The sequence below is a fragment of the Muntiacus reevesi genome, chromosome 1 (assembly GCF_963930625.1).
Source record: "Muntiacus reevesi chromosome 1, mMunRee1.1, whole genome shotgun sequence".
Classification (NCBI taxonomy): domain Eukaryota; kingdom Metazoa; phylum Chordata; class Mammalia; order Artiodactyla; family Cervidae; genus Muntiacus; species Muntiacus reevesi.
Window position 1 is genome coordinate 39990571 of NC_089249.1, and position 15838 is coordinate 40006408.

At 32.8% G+C, this 15838-nt stretch overlaps 1 protein-coding gene and 1 non-coding gene across 7 annotated transcripts in view; both read right to left on the bottom strand.

The window, feature by feature from the left end:
• ATF7IP (activating transcription factor 7 interacting protein) overlaps window positions 1–15838 on the bottom strand; it is a 109997-nt gene that overhangs the window by 14679 nt on the left and 79480 nt on the right. For 5 of the 6 annotated variants that reach the window (XM_065940973.1, XM_065940968.1, XM_065940991.1 and 2 more), the window contains 3 exons: window positions 15231–15319; window positions 12477–13115; window positions 6911–6975 (listed from right to left, as the gene is read on the bottom strand). In XM_065940973.1, coding sequence (XP_065797045.1) covers window positions 6911–6975; window positions 12477–13115; window positions 15231–15319 — 793 coding nt within the window. The remainder of the gene's footprint in view (window positions 1–6910; window positions 6976–12476; window positions 13116–15230; window positions 15320–15838) is intronic. The other variant, XM_065940997.1, reaches the window with a different exon arrangement.
• LOC136156726 (U6 spliceosomal RNA) lies at window positions 11865–11970 on the bottom strand. The gene has a single exon (XR_010661212.1). It is a non-coding gene; the product is annotated as a U6 spliceosomal RNA (small nuclear RNA).

Below are 15838 nucleotides of genomic sequence, written 5' to 3' on the forward strand. Positions count from 1 at the left end.
GAATGGTATGGTATCATAGGATGTAATGTGCTATAATCAGATGACATCCAATTTGACCAAAGTCAACTCATTGTCCAAAATTATTAGAAATGTAGTTAAAAAAATTTTTTTAAACTATATAATGGCAACAAAAAAAGGAAAGCAGTACAACATAGACCTAAAGAGCCAAGATCTTCAAGTCAAAAAGAATGACTGAATCTTTTAGTTCCAACACTTACAAGTTACATGAACTTATGTTAAAATGCCATTTTTTTAATTTCAAAAAATTGATATGAAGTCTATTATAAGGATTGATACAAATATGCAAACAAAAAGCTTAACACCAGGCATAATACACAAGAACCGCTCAATAAATGCTAATCACATAATTTTTGGTATATTTACAGTCATGTCAACTCCAAATGATTAAGGTTTTCATCTACAATACTAAAGTTTTACAAAATTAAAGAAAATAATTTCTTGATGTTAGATATACAGGCCAAATCCAAAGACCATGATGTAACTCTAAATCTTACAATTATAAACCTTTTCTATGATAATGACTTCACAGAAAATGACTTGTTAATAAACATCACAAATCTGTAAAACCCAAACTGAAAAGTTCTTAACAAACCTTTGAAGAACATAACAGAATCCACTTGCTGCAACAGATCGATAAGATCCACTTGCCCAACTAAGGTCCACTTTTAAAATTAAATTTTAAATTCATCAAAAATTACTAGAACAACAGGCAAAGGCTAGTGAAGTGGAACCCAACTAGAAATAAAAGATAGTCAATAAAAATAACTCCAAGTGGAGCCAGATGTTGAATTTAGCAGACTTCAAAACAGCTGTTAAAAATATTTTCCAAGAATTACTAGAACAAACAATCCTAAAACTTATGTGGGATCATAAAAGACCCAAAATTGCCAAAACAATCCTGGGAGAATAGAATAAAACTGGAGGCCTAACATTCCCAACATCAACAATACAACAAAGCTATGGCAATGAAAACAACATGGTATTGGCATAAGAACAGAAATAGATCAATGGATCAGAACAGAGTGCCCAGAAATAAACCCACACACCTATGGTCAACTAATCTTTGACAAGGAGGCAAGACTGATACAATGGACAAAAGACAGTCTCTTCAGCAAGGTGGGAAAGCTGGACAGCCACATGTCTATCAATGATGCTGGAACATGCCCTCACACTATACACAAAAGTAAACTGAAAATGGCTAAAGTGTAAGACATGACACCATAAAGCTCCCAGATGAGAAGGTGGGCAACACTTTCTCTGACATAGATCACAGCAATGTTTTCTTAGGTCAGTTTTCCAAGGCAATAGAAATAAAAATAAACAAATGAGACCTAAAAAGACTCATAAGCTTTTTGCACAGCAAAGGAAACCATAAACAAAAAGACAACCTACAGACTGGGAGGAAGTACTTGCAAACAACACAACTGACAAGGGCTTAATTTTCAAAATATTTAAACAGGGTATACAAATCAATAGCTAAAAAACAAATAGCCCAATTAAAAAATGGGCAGAAGACTTAAACAGACATTTCTCCAAAGAAGATGGTCAACAGGCACATGAAATGATGCTAACACAGCTAATTACCAGAGAAATGCAAATCAAAACTACAAGAAAGTATCATCTCAAATTGGTCAGAAGCATCATCATTGAAAAGTCTACCAACAATAAGTGCTTGAGAGTGTGTGGAGAAAAGGGTACCCTCCTACACTGTTGGTGAAAATGTAAATTACTGATGCAACCACTATGGAGGAAAATATAGAGGTTCCTTAAAAAACTTAACTAGAGTTACCACTTGATCCAAACATCTCATTGCTGGGCACATATCCAGAGAAAACTCTTAATTCAAAAAGATATGTGCACCCCAATGTTCACAGCAGCACTGTTTACAACAGCCAAGATACGAAAGCAACCTAAATGTCTACTGACAGATAAATAGATAAAGATGTCTCTCTTATACACACACACACACACACACACACACACACACACACACACACGGAATATTAATCAGCCACAAAAAAGAATGGACCTAAGGATTATCATACTAAGTGAAGCAAGTCAGAAAGGTACATGGTACTTACACACGGAATCTAAAATATACAAATGGATTCACTTATAAAACAGAAACAGACTCATAGACATAGAAAACAAACTAGAGGTTACCAAAGGGGAAAAGGCAGGGAGGGATAAATTAAGAGTCTGGGATTAGCAGATACAAACTACTACATATAAAATAGAAAACAGTAAGATTCTACTATGTATCTAAGGGAGCTATATTCAATATCTTCTAATAATCTGTAATGAAAAAGAATATATACATATGTATAACTGAATCACTTTGCTGTACACCACAATCTAACACAACATTGTAAATCAATTACACTTCAACATTTTAAGAACAATCAACAGAAAAATTAAGAGTATTAAAAATCATCACAAAATTAAAGTAGGGGGAAAAGTACCCAAAACCAAACAATAGATGATATATTTTTTAAATTATAGAACAGCAGACCTAAATTCAACCATATCACTGACTAAACCAAAGAAACAGAATGAAATTTCCTATCAATATTAGGGATTGTCAGATGAAATAACACATCAAAAAATCAAGAAATAACTAGTTTTTTCCTCCTAAATACTCACTTTAAATACAAATACACAAACACTGAAAAAAACTGCTGTAATTACATTAATGTTAGAGAAGATACAAAGAGTAAATCTTATAAAGATAAAAGGGTCAATTTGTCTATTTCTTTTTATTGTTTTAATGCTCTAATATAAGGTGCATATTTTTCTATAGTGTATAATCTATAATAGGAAGAAAGGTCTATAATCAATGAGCTAATTTACTGAATTGTATTTTATCCTAACTTGACTGATAAAATTCATCTATTATCACATACTACAGTAGTCTCCTGTTTCTATTTTCTTAAGAAATAAAATCTAATTATTTCAATAATTATTAACAGCAAATAAAAGATATTCATGATAGCTGAAACTATTTCCATCAGGCTCCATGGTCAGTGTTCTACATTCACTAACAAATTTCATCTACAATAATCTGTGGCTGAGATCAGCATTAGCCATATTTTATAGTTAAGAAATCAATTCCAAGGTTTAGGTAACGTATTCAAGTCTTGCATATTAGGTAAGTTACAGTTGCCAGACTGTCTGACTCTAGAGCTTATTATTTCTATGTCACTAGGTTCATGTTTTTCTGCCATCAATTTTTCTGAGAAAACTTATGTAAAGAGACATTACATGCCTATATCTGCATTTATACATATTACTGAAGTTCTGAAAGGCTAAAAAACATCTTGTGTCAAGTAGGTTTTAATACTAAGAATTTAAAATTTCAAGAAGACAAAGATATTGGCTTTGTAGGGTATTTTTTCTTGTACTAAAATAATAAGATCATATTTTAAAGGCAATAACAAAGAATATATTTGAAAGGCTAGAACAGGGCACTTCAACAACTGCAGAGAATGCCAGTACAGAAGACCCGGCTGTTCACTCCACAATCTCTCCAAAGGAACTTGGGAACTATCTTAAGGTTTGGTTGGCTACCAAATATGTGGCCCTTAGAAAGTTTACATAAATTATTGATAATTTTCTTATGTATCTCAAACACTTTAAACAATGAACTCTGTCATACTGGCTTATCAAGGTTGATCTGCACAAACACCAAGGCTGATGATGCACACCTGGATTCACTGTTGGGAGTCCTGCATTGTGACTGCCATAGCTGGCTACACAGAAAGAAGCAGCTGTCCAATCAGCTCAGGTCGTGACACTCAGTCAGGCTTACCAGGGCAAAGACCTTTGTCACTTGTTCCCTAAGGTAATAACCAGAGAGAAAGCCCCTCCTGTGCAGTGCTGGTTAGGGAAAAACATGGAAGCCTCAGCCTGACCGCACTTGATCCCACTTGATGCTTATTTTTTTTCCCTGCTGGTTTGGTTCTCTATTTTTTGCTGTGATAAACCATAACCATGATATAACCTGTCACAGGTTTTATGAGCCCTTTTAGCAAATCAGCAAAACTGAGGTGGATCTCAAGTCCCTCCAAACAGTAATATAAAACTACAGATGCAGCAGAAAATGATTTCTACACTGTTTTACAACATATGATTGTAGTTTTAATAAATAATGTTTTACCCCATAAAATATATTAGTAATGTTCTACATGAAATGAGATCTATGAATAAAATAATAACAATTATATGGAATATGCTAATAAATGCTTATTTGAAAGACATTAGAGAAATCTTCATTCAAGGACTACAAAAAGAGAACATTTTATATCTTTAATTATTTTCTCATTAGCTATGTCTGAACAACGATCATTTCTATACATGCCATCTACATTCCTTCTAAATTATGATAGTTTTACAAGTGTTCAGAAGTAAAACTAAGTAAGACTTGGCATAGAAAAAAGAAGTCATCTGAGTGGTTAGAAAGCTAAGAGTGTAAAGAATCATAGGCTACCTATTTCACACCAGATTCTATTTGCTACCAAGTAACATACAGTGTAAAAAGCTAACAGCAATTTCTTAACATATGTTCAAAAAAACTGTAGTGTTAACATTATCAAAATATTTCTGCACAACAAAAATTTTATCTATAACCCAAAAAGCCAATATAGCATCAATTTATAACTAGTAGCCCATATATATTTCCATAATAATTTATTATATAATAAAACTTGCATATTATATTTACTATTTAAATCCATAACTGGAACTCATTCAAACCTTTGATCAGACATGACTTTAACAGATTAGCTGCCTAGTCATGCTACTTGTGTTTTTCATACAATGGTAGTGAATTACTATTCCTGTAAGCCAAATAAAATATTCATTGAGAGACCTTTCTGGTGGTTCAGTGGCTAAGACTCCATGCTCCCAATGCAGGGGGCCCAGGTTCAATCCCTGGTCAGGGAAGTAAGATCCCACATGCCACAGCTAAGACCTGGTACAGCCAAATAAATTCATTAAATAAATAAGAAGAATTTAAAAAAAAATATTCTTTGAGAACTTAGAATTTGGTTGTACAGTCTCTTTGCTAATCTGATGCAGTAACTTACTATTTCAGGTGTCTTTTGGATCTACTGGTACAAGTTGCGTCATCAAAATAAAAGTTATATAATACAATGTAAACTAAAATAGTTACGATTCTAAAACTTGTGAAGTGGTAATACATGTTTTAGACTTTCTAGAACATAATAAGTAGCTGAGTGTGACTAGATTTTATATTATTTTGTTATTTTTTTTAATTTAAAAAGAATATTTTTAAGTAAAGAACTTTAAAAGTATGGCAAACTTTTATATCAATTTTACTTTTACTGAAATGTTTACAATATTACATATACTTTATTTCAGCAACCTAATAAAACTTTTAAAAAGTTTTTTATTTTGTACTGGAGTATAGCCAATTAACAATGTTATGCCAGTTTCAGTGGACAGCAAAGGGATTTAGCCATACATGTACATGTACCATTCCCCCCCAATTCCTCTCCCATCCAGGCTGCCATATAACACCAGAATATAACTTTTTGCAATGATGAAAATATTCCATATCCTTGTTTTCCAATATGGTAGCTACTATCTATATGTGGCTTTTGAGCTTTGAAATGGGGCTACTATGATAGAGGAAGTAAATTTTTTATTTAAGGCTAAATTAAATCCATTTTCATTTAAATAGCCTACATGTGATTAGTGGCTACCACACTAGACAGCACAGCTCTAGAAGAATCACCATTTATAACAAGAAAAAAACCCAGCCATTAGTGTCCATCTTCCTCTTCTAAAACATTACCTAGTATGTCCAAACAAACAAGAAAAAAGTTACTGAGAGAAATGAGAATGTTTGTAATTTCTTTGTTTAGCTTTAGTTTTACTTTATAAAGTAAAGTTAGACTTGCTATAAATGTTACAGAAAAGTCACTGAATATATCGATGTTTCCTATACTACATGCCTTCCAAAAAAGTACTCCATATACTTTTAATTAAAAACATAGCTACAAGACATTCTCAGAATCAGAACTTTGACCTTTAATATCATATAAAAAGCCTGCTAAAATTTGTAAGAAATAAAATATTTCTAATAGCTTTAGTTTGATCTATACAGCAGGGTGTATATCTATCTTTGGTCAACAATCCATCATTTTAAAGATGAATAGTCAAAATTAAAGATCACTATGCCCTTGTTTTAAAATTCACATATTTTATTCACGCCTGACTTATTCAAGATTTTTTTCTCTCACTAGGAAAATATATGAGTTTCTAGATACGATTAAGAGGAAGGGAAGAAATTAGACCATCAAACATGCAATGACTTCCCTATGAATCTATTACACCTAAAGCAATGTAGAAAAAGAATCATGATGAACTAATTTATTAATACAGGAGAAATGGAGTTACTCCACTCTTGGGTGACTTAAATTTAACATGAAAAAGTACCAAGGATGGCAAAATATTAACAAGCTATCAGAAAAACCAAAATTTTCTTTCTATAAAACTGTTTCTGATCAGCTCTGAACAAACTAAAATGTTGTCTCTGTGTGTGTTGGCAATGGCAGGACAGAGGATGGGGAGGAGTGGGGAGAGGGATAAACCAGTGAGACCTTCTTAAAAAGATGGGCCACATGTAATTTGGAGACTAAAATTTCACACTGTATGAAAGAAAATTACTAGACTGTCAGTTATATATAATCCAATATCACTAAGAGAATTACTAATCAAAAAATTCAATTCTTGTCAAACAACACAGAGAAGCTGTTTGAAAAATTTTGGACAGTTGTAAAAAACAGACTTGGAATAATTTTCATTTTATCAAAGAACATCAATAGAAATCCATTCTTTCATTTTGAAACAGTAGGAAACATCTTACCTGTGATGTGCTATCAGCTGCTTTCTTATTAACAGAAGCATCTACTGTTTTGTTTGTCTGGTTTTCTAAGGAGTCAAAAAACAAAACAAACTCAGAGCTATTTTTAAAGGAACCTACAAAATGTGAAAGGGTAGGTTTCTTTATATACAACAATTCACGTTAATTTTCTCCAATAGTTTTTTGTCTGTCAACAAGTCACATATGTAAATTACTCTCTCATAGACCACTGCTACAAATCTTTCAGAAGGACAAATTGATACTAGAAATCCAAACACTTCATATACCCATTAAACACAAATTAACTCTAACCAAAGGAATATTGCAGGGAAGCAATTTAAGATGTGTATAACCTAAATGCTATAACACGAAAAGTTAAATAAAATATAATCCTTCCATACTACACACCTCTGGAGAAAAAAATTCAGTAACATGACAAAAATCTAATAAATTCACTAGAAAAATAAAGTGATCCTGATGAAACATACATGCATAATCTCAACAGCTCAATCACAGATGGTTTTCCTTTATTCATTTTTCAATAAACCTGTATTGAGTTTGTACACACACACATACATAAGAATTTTGCATGTATGGAACTACAACTATATAGTTGTATAAAAGATAGCTGAATGAAAAAACAGCACAGAAAAGAAACAAAGGATGTTTTTCTGCCTCAATTTCTAAAGAAAAGGTATTAAGTTTTGTCAAATGTCTTGAGCATCTACTGAAGTGATTAATCAGTTTTTTTCTCTTTGGTAACGTGGTCAATTACATTAATAGGAGTTTTCTAATGCTGAAACATCCTATCCACACTTTCTGTCAAAAAAACTTTAGTCAAAATATGACAATCCTTTCATTTGTAAATCTTCATAACATACATACAAAGTAAATCATTTATCAATATATTTAAAAAGACAAAACCAGAAATGGTAGATAGAATTATTTCTGTCTATACATTTAAACAAATGAGGATAAATATCTACTTGTTAAAAAGAGGGTTTTACAGGCTAGGTAAGTAAAAGGGGCCCTTCCAATTTCTGCCTATCCTATCTGAATTATCTTAGATCTTTGCATAGCAAGAAAATATACATATATACACATATGTACACATGCATGTGTGTGTATAAATAACCTAAGGAATCTCCCAGGTATATTTAAGATGTATGTAACTTTAAAAAGACATATACATATCTTTAATATCTTAAAATTGCTTCATTTATAATGAATCAGCTTCATTTCTGGACTGCGAATTTCTTGAAATACTACTTAATAAAAAAATTTTTTTTAAATAATACTTCTTAAAAATACTACTTAATAAAAAAAAATTAATTCCAGGTTACTGACATGCAGAGTATTAATACACACTCAAGACATTACCAAAACATAAGCAATTTACTACGAATTTTTAAATATATATATACAGTGTTAGAATACATTCATTTGGATTTAAAACACATTTTCAAGTGAAAATAAAAGGTAAGTCAAGAAGCAAAGCAGGTGAGGGAGTTTCATTTTTATTTTCTGTTGATTGGCTGGTTGGCTGGTTTCGTTCTAAGTTGTGTCTGACTCTTGCAAACCATGGATTGTAGCCTACCAGACTCCTCTGTCCATGGAATTTTCTGTGGAATTATCCACATACAATTATTCTCAAGATTCAGGAAAGATTTAAACTGATTAATGAAATGTTTTATTTCTACACAAACACAAAAATACTAATAAATATGAGAGTTTTCTTATCCAGCATGATTCTTTTACTTAATAGTCTCAGGACAGAAAGTTAATTATTCATAAAGCTGTAAAAATATTCTTTATCCTAGATTTTCCATTAACTTCTCCTACCCTTTTATTAGATTGTTGTCTTGATTCTCAATGTAACATTTTATAGTTTCACTGCATCTTTTCTTTTACCACTACAGATGAATTTTGAAAGTAAAAAGTTATGAATCAATCTATCAAGCAATAAAATTGGCAGGATATAAAGTAAAAAACTGTACACCAAACTCTATCATATAAGAAACATCTCTGTCTCTTTATTCTTAAAAGATATTGTCACTGTTAACCAACACTAAATTTTTACCAGCATCATAAAATGGATGTGCATTATGAGCATGTGCATTTTACACGGGTGCATTAGTAGTGTACCTTGGTAGGTGCTGGATAACTGAATGAAAATAAACGGAATGCAAAAACTTTTAAGTCACTTTTACCACCCTATCTCTCATCTAGAGCACTCCCAAGAACCTCTAGTTTCTCTAACTCCATTTTCTCCCCTCCTGTAGCCAGTGTTCCTAGATGTCACACTCCTTCCTCTCTGTAAAAATCCTTTAAAACTCTACTTCCCATCATCTTGCCATTCACTCCATTCTCGTACCTTCCCAGAGCTCCCATATCCTCTCACAGAAACCTGCATATATTTACACTCATCACATTTATAATTATTTAACATTCAAGTTCCCTATTTGACTATGAGCTTGGTTAAAATAGGGACTATTTTGTACATTTCTGTGTGTCTGCATGATTTTAGAACAAAACAGGCATTCAATGTTTAATGAATGAATGCATGCATGCTAAGTCGCTGTGCAACTCAATGGACAGCAGCCCACCAGGCTCCTCCGTCCACAGGACTCTCCAGGCAAGAATACTGGAGTGGGTAGCCATTTCCTTTTATGAATGAATGAGACAAGCTATAATTTGGTCTTTAAATTTCCAAGTAATCCTTAGAACAACTTTATTTTATACTTAATAAAAAATATTGACTTACTCTATGAAGACATATGTACATAAATATATACAAATGCATGCTGTCTAGTTGTACATTATGCAAATAAAACTTACATAAGCATAGTTTTTAAAAAGTTTTACTTAAATAACTAATTAATTTATCACCTTATGGGTATATTAATGTTTGGCTTCAGCCTTCATATTCACCCAAATTTTGCTATTTCACCTTGGCTTAGGTTTTTGCAAGTCTCAATAGCTAAATGCCTACTTTCATGCCATTTATGGCATCCTTAAAATTATGCATAATCAGAGAATATATCATCTCATAGGACCTCCTTCTAATTAATATGGTAAACAAAGCCAAGCTTAACGTTAATAGTTTTGGTTAATATCTAATAATTTACTTTCAAATATATGTAAGCATTCCAAATAGAACTCAAATGAAGAGCTCCATAATATAATTTATGTATTAAAGTATATATGTGTTAAATATATATATGCTAAAATATAGTTTTAAATATAAATGTATTATCACAAAACTAATAATTACTAAAATTATTAATTTTATATACAAAAATAATTAATGACAGTCAAGAAATTAAACAGACTGACATTACAACTAATAAAGCACATTAAGCTAGATAATTTTGGGAAAAACACACACTTTGGGTCAACAAATGTTCATACAATGTTAACAGGATAATTAACTGAATTATAACTCAGATGTGTGTGTGTGTATGCTCAGTCAGGTCCAAGTCTTTGCAAGCCTATGGACTGCAGCCCACCAGGCTTCTTTGTCCATGTGATTCTCCTAGCAAGAATACTGGAGTGGGTTGCCATTTCCTCCTCCAGGGGATTTTTCTGACCCTGGGATCAAACCTTCATCTCCTGAGTTGCCTGCATTGACAGGTGGATACTTTACCAATGAGCCACCTGGGAAACTCATAATTCTGATACTGTACAAGTATTTAGGGAACTTGTAATCATAACATTAGACAAAGTAATCTTTCAAGTTATTTACTTCTTTTCAGGCTATGGTCTTTCAGGGAAAGTTCTATATTTAAGAATTTACCTTATTTTGTAACCATGATTTAAAAACAATGTCAACCAAGTTCAAAATTTCATAAAGAAGAAAAACTCCAAAATCACAGAAAACAATGTCCATGATAATCATCTTCCACCTAACATGTTAAAAAATAGTAATGACTGGAAGAAATGTAACCCACCCCCAGAAAATCTTTCTCATTCACTGAACTCAATTAAAAGTAAGCATCTAAGGAATGTTGTGACAGCAGATAATGCTAATAAATATCATTACTGTACCATGCAAATATTTAGTTTTAAATACTAATAATAACTGTATTTGAAATTTCAATCTTATATCCCAGACGTTAATTGTATGAGGGTGATATTCAGTTTCATTCCAGTATGAATTTTTATCTACCATTCATTTACACTCTCAGTAACTCTGTGAAACTCTGTGAAACTCCCTATATATGAGAATATATACTCAGAAGAAAAGTACTCTCCTGAAGACCACATAAAAAATTAAAAAAACAAGCCCTGTATATCTCACTTATAAAAAGTAATTTTGTACTTTATAATTTTTTCTTGTATTTCAAGGTCAACTATATCAATAGGACAGTTACTACAATTTCACTACATACATGATGCCCAGGTACTCTTTCCTATCTTTCTAAAAGTAGTGGGGATAAATATAAAATCAGAAATGAAGAAAAAGCAAGTTGAAGAATGTATATACAATCGATGCTTTCTAAGAACAAGGAAGACAGAGTTCTACAGATTTTAAATTAGGAACAATCAAGTTCTCCTTCTTGCAATACTTCAAAGTAAATATAAATATACAAACATAATCATGTAAAATATGCCATATGGGAAACTATATAAGAGAAAACAAGAAGCAAGCAAATGTTCTGCAGTAAATTAAAGAGGGAAGACTTAGTATAAAACCATTCAAATTTGGAAGATAGGAGTGAAGAATGCACAAAGGATTTTTCCAAATGGGGTAATGGGCAGGGGCTTCCCTAGTGTCTCAGATGGTAAAGAATCTGCCTTCAACGCAGGAGACTCAAGTTTGATCCCTGGGTTGGAAAGATCCCCTGGAGATGGGAATGGCAACCCACTCTACTATTCTTTCTTTTTAATTCATTTATTTTTTAATTGAAGGATAATAGCTTTATAGAATTTTGTTGGTTTCTGCCAAACATGAACAAAAAATACGGAACACTTCACGAATTTGCGTGTCATCCTTGTGCAGGGTCATACTAATCTTCTCTGTATCATTCTGATTTTAGTATATGTGCTGCCCCAGTGAGCACCACTCCAGTATTCTACCTGGAGAATTCCATGGACAGAAGAATCTGGCAGGCTACAGTCCATGGGGTCACAAAGAGTCGGACATAACTGAGCAACTAACACTGTCACTAGAGAAGATGTGTGGTTCTTATTTTCCTCTTATTAGCATATATTACATCACTTAGATATCTTAAAACATACTGTTTTCTGTATATTTAGATATATCTGTAAAATGTATTATAAAAGTAATTCATAATGCTTGCTACAAAGCCAAAATTAAAAATTTGCCCAGGTTAGGAAAACTAGTAAAAGATGAATTACAAATGGCAACTTCTTACTCAAATTCTCAGATCCCACTTTAATAACATCATTTCTCTTAGGTAACTAAAATAGTCTCTGTGAAATTCTATTCACTCTGTCTTCTAATAATGTTAGTCAACTACATATACACAATACACACACAAATTCAATTATCTACAGACTATTAACAAGTTTGCTTCTCTATTATTAAATCTACATGTTGACTTACCAATTCTTGTGGTGGTAGTGCTGCTCTGTTCTGCAGGAGATGAAGTACTAAAAGCCGAAATTGGAATTTTCATCTGTATAGGACCTCGATTATTTGATGGACTATAGAGTCCTGACGGGCCTACTGTAGGTAAAGAAGTCCTTGTGGCTTGGACAATAGAGTGTGCTGTGGGAACGGCCTGCACAGCAAGTGTTGTTCCTAACGGTGCAGCACTGGCGGGAGAATTCCTTTGAATACTAGGACTGGGCACAGAAGGAACGTTGTTTGGTTTCGTGGGGTTTGGCAAAGATGGCAAAGACACTGGATTTTTGGTAAGACTACTCACTGTAGGTGGGCTTTGTACAGAAATGAATTCAACGTTGCCTGATGGTTGATTGGTCACTAAAGTCCCTGGATGGCTCTGAAGGAGCTGAGGCTGTGAGGATACAGCAACAGGTACATGTAAAATCACTGGTAAAGACTGTAAAGAGATTGTAGGCTGGGGATTTCCACTAGGCACCTGAGTAGAAGCAACTACTGTAGCTGTGTTGGGTGCAGGAAGAACTGATGTGGCTGTCAGAGAACCTGAAGTCACTGGAGGCTGCAATTTAGGTTGACTACTGACAACTGTTGGAGGAGTGACAAGATTGGTTGAAGGTACTGTAAAAAAAAAAAGAGAGAGAAGTTTCAGTTTAAATAGCTATCTTTATCAGCTAAGATAATATAATACAAATTTGATGTACTGCAATATATACAGAAGTCTCTCATATCTTTTAATTTGATTTAAATCCTTGAATTCTTAGATTATTTGCAGAATCATTTCTGCATTTACATTTGGTACATTATGAAAATAGCAATGTTTTATCATTAAGATGGAGGACTGCTATCTCTGTATCAAGAGTCTCTGAAAATTAGCATATTTACTTCAGAGTAACTAGCTGGAAATACAACTAAAAAACAGTGACTAGGCAAAACTGTAAGGACAATTTTGAAAATACATTAAAAATGCCTTAGAACACTGGCAATAAATAAACTCAAATAGAATATCTAGAAAGAGTACCATAAATTCATAATAGTTAAACTTAGTGATGGTATTTTGCCATATGGATAAAGTGAAACCTGTACCTGTGGATCCGATGTTACTGAATTCCCTGGGAGAGCAACTAGTGAGGAGAGGTTACTACCTCTATTAAAGTTCTATTGACATTATGTGATATGGAAAATAACATAGGGAAGATGGGAGAAGAATTAAGGAGCTGACAACAAAGAGCAGAGTAAATAAAAATGTTGGTCACTGCAGTTTTATAGTCTCTTTTTAGCTCAGCCATTTGTGTTTCTTCTCATTTGAGCAGGTTTAATAAAAATCAATGACCAAATCTCCTTCTCACTGATTTGTAAAGTCTTTCCAAAATCAGAGGCACACATAAAGCATTACTGCTGCATACCAAGTAAGGCTGGCTGGCTCAAGGAAAAGTGCTTGGACGACTGGCTGAGCTATAAGCTGAGCTCACAGCCTATTTGATAGAATACCACTTTTACTTGAAAGACTGACTTATAAACATACTACGGTTATTCACATTAGGGTATCTGGCAAATTTTTTCTTGAAAATAAACCAAATAAGGCAGAGACTTCAAAGAAAACAACCAACAGTATATACTGGTAACAGTAAAATCTGAGTTTTAAAAAATAAACAACTTAGAACTTGGGAAAATACATCTACCTGCCACCCTGAGAGCATGGTTAGCTTTCCAAATCTTTAAAGGCTCTTCTGAGAATAACTGATAACAAAGTAAATAAATACAATTTTAAAAAAATTTATTAATGAAATGTACCCATGTTTGGAAGACTTAGAAAACTCGGTGAATATTTTCCAAGTGATCAATGAATGATATTAGTAAACGACTCATCCAAGTATAAGACAAACGAATTTTGTGAAAAATTTAAAAAGGTTTATTGGTATGATTTCTGATTTCACTTTGCAACTAACCTTTAAGAAACCACTACCTGCTATGTCAAAGAATAATACCCACATTCTCTCTAGGCCTTTCACAACTACATATTTGTATGAGGCTGAATTTTCTTCACATATTTCAACTAAAACAACAAATTGCAACAGATTGAACGCAGACGCAGATATGAGAATCCAGGTGTGTTTGGCTATCTTAATGTTTTAAGTGAAGTATAAAAGAGACATAAAAATTTAATATAATAATATTCTTTTTGCTAATTTTTTTAATTTTGGAAAAGAGTTACTTTTCACCAAAACTTGTTACTTATGGTATGTAATTCTGTTGTTTAATTGCTAAATCATGCCCAACTCTTCTGTGACCAAATGGACTGCAGCCCACCAGGCTCCTCTGTCCATGGGATTTCCCAGGCAAGAACTGGACTGTATAATGGTAAAAAATATAGGTTTGCAATTATTTTTAAGTGAATTAATCAACATTTAAAAATTATATGTTTTAATTTCTACCATAGTAAATATCAATTAATATACCAACATAAGTAAAACTCTGTAGATTCTTAATAATTTTTAAGATTATACAGGAATGCCAACACCCAAAAGTTTGAGAATCACTACAGCAGAAATCTGAGTTTCTGTATTTTTATGTACATCTGTGATCCTACTTTTTAAACAAAAATTTGCTCTTAGCACTCAATTTTACATAACTGTGTTCAGTTTCCTAGTCCATTTCAAGCTCAAAAGAGTGTAAGAAAAGAGAACAAAAACCTTCAATTCCTAACAAAATGTATTTCGGTGTTAAGAATATTACCTGTATTCACAGGGGTTTGAAAAGATGGCGGTGCGCTCTCACTTATATTTCTTTTGGACTCCAACATCTGTCTCACCGTGTTTGTATTTCTATGAAATATATACACACACAAATGGTCAATGGACATGCCATTCTAAGGGATATCTACTTATGCATACAGAAAGCAGTGGCCCATATGAAGAAAGGGTAGCTAGACGTGGATATTAATTTAAAGCACTAAAGTGGGAGTGAATGCAGTGAAGCAAAGCTGGTATGAAAACACTGGAATGCTGGGGTGTAGGGCATTAGGGAAGAGTCTTCCTTTTATATTCTATGTCCTCAATACTTTAACCTGAAAACCGAAAATGGGTCCGAATATCTGCACACATTAGTTTTTATCAACTCTGACCAAAGAATTTCTCAAATACTTAAGGTAATACTATTTAGCATAAGTGGTTAAAGAAATCGGCAATGACAAAAGAAAGCCTTATAAAAAACTAGCAAAATCAATATCCATAGGAGAACAATTACAGCAAAGCAAAAAGAAGCAAATATACTAATTCAGTACACCAAACACTTATCTCTACAAAAATACATAGCATTACATTCTAAGATCTTTCTGAACAATA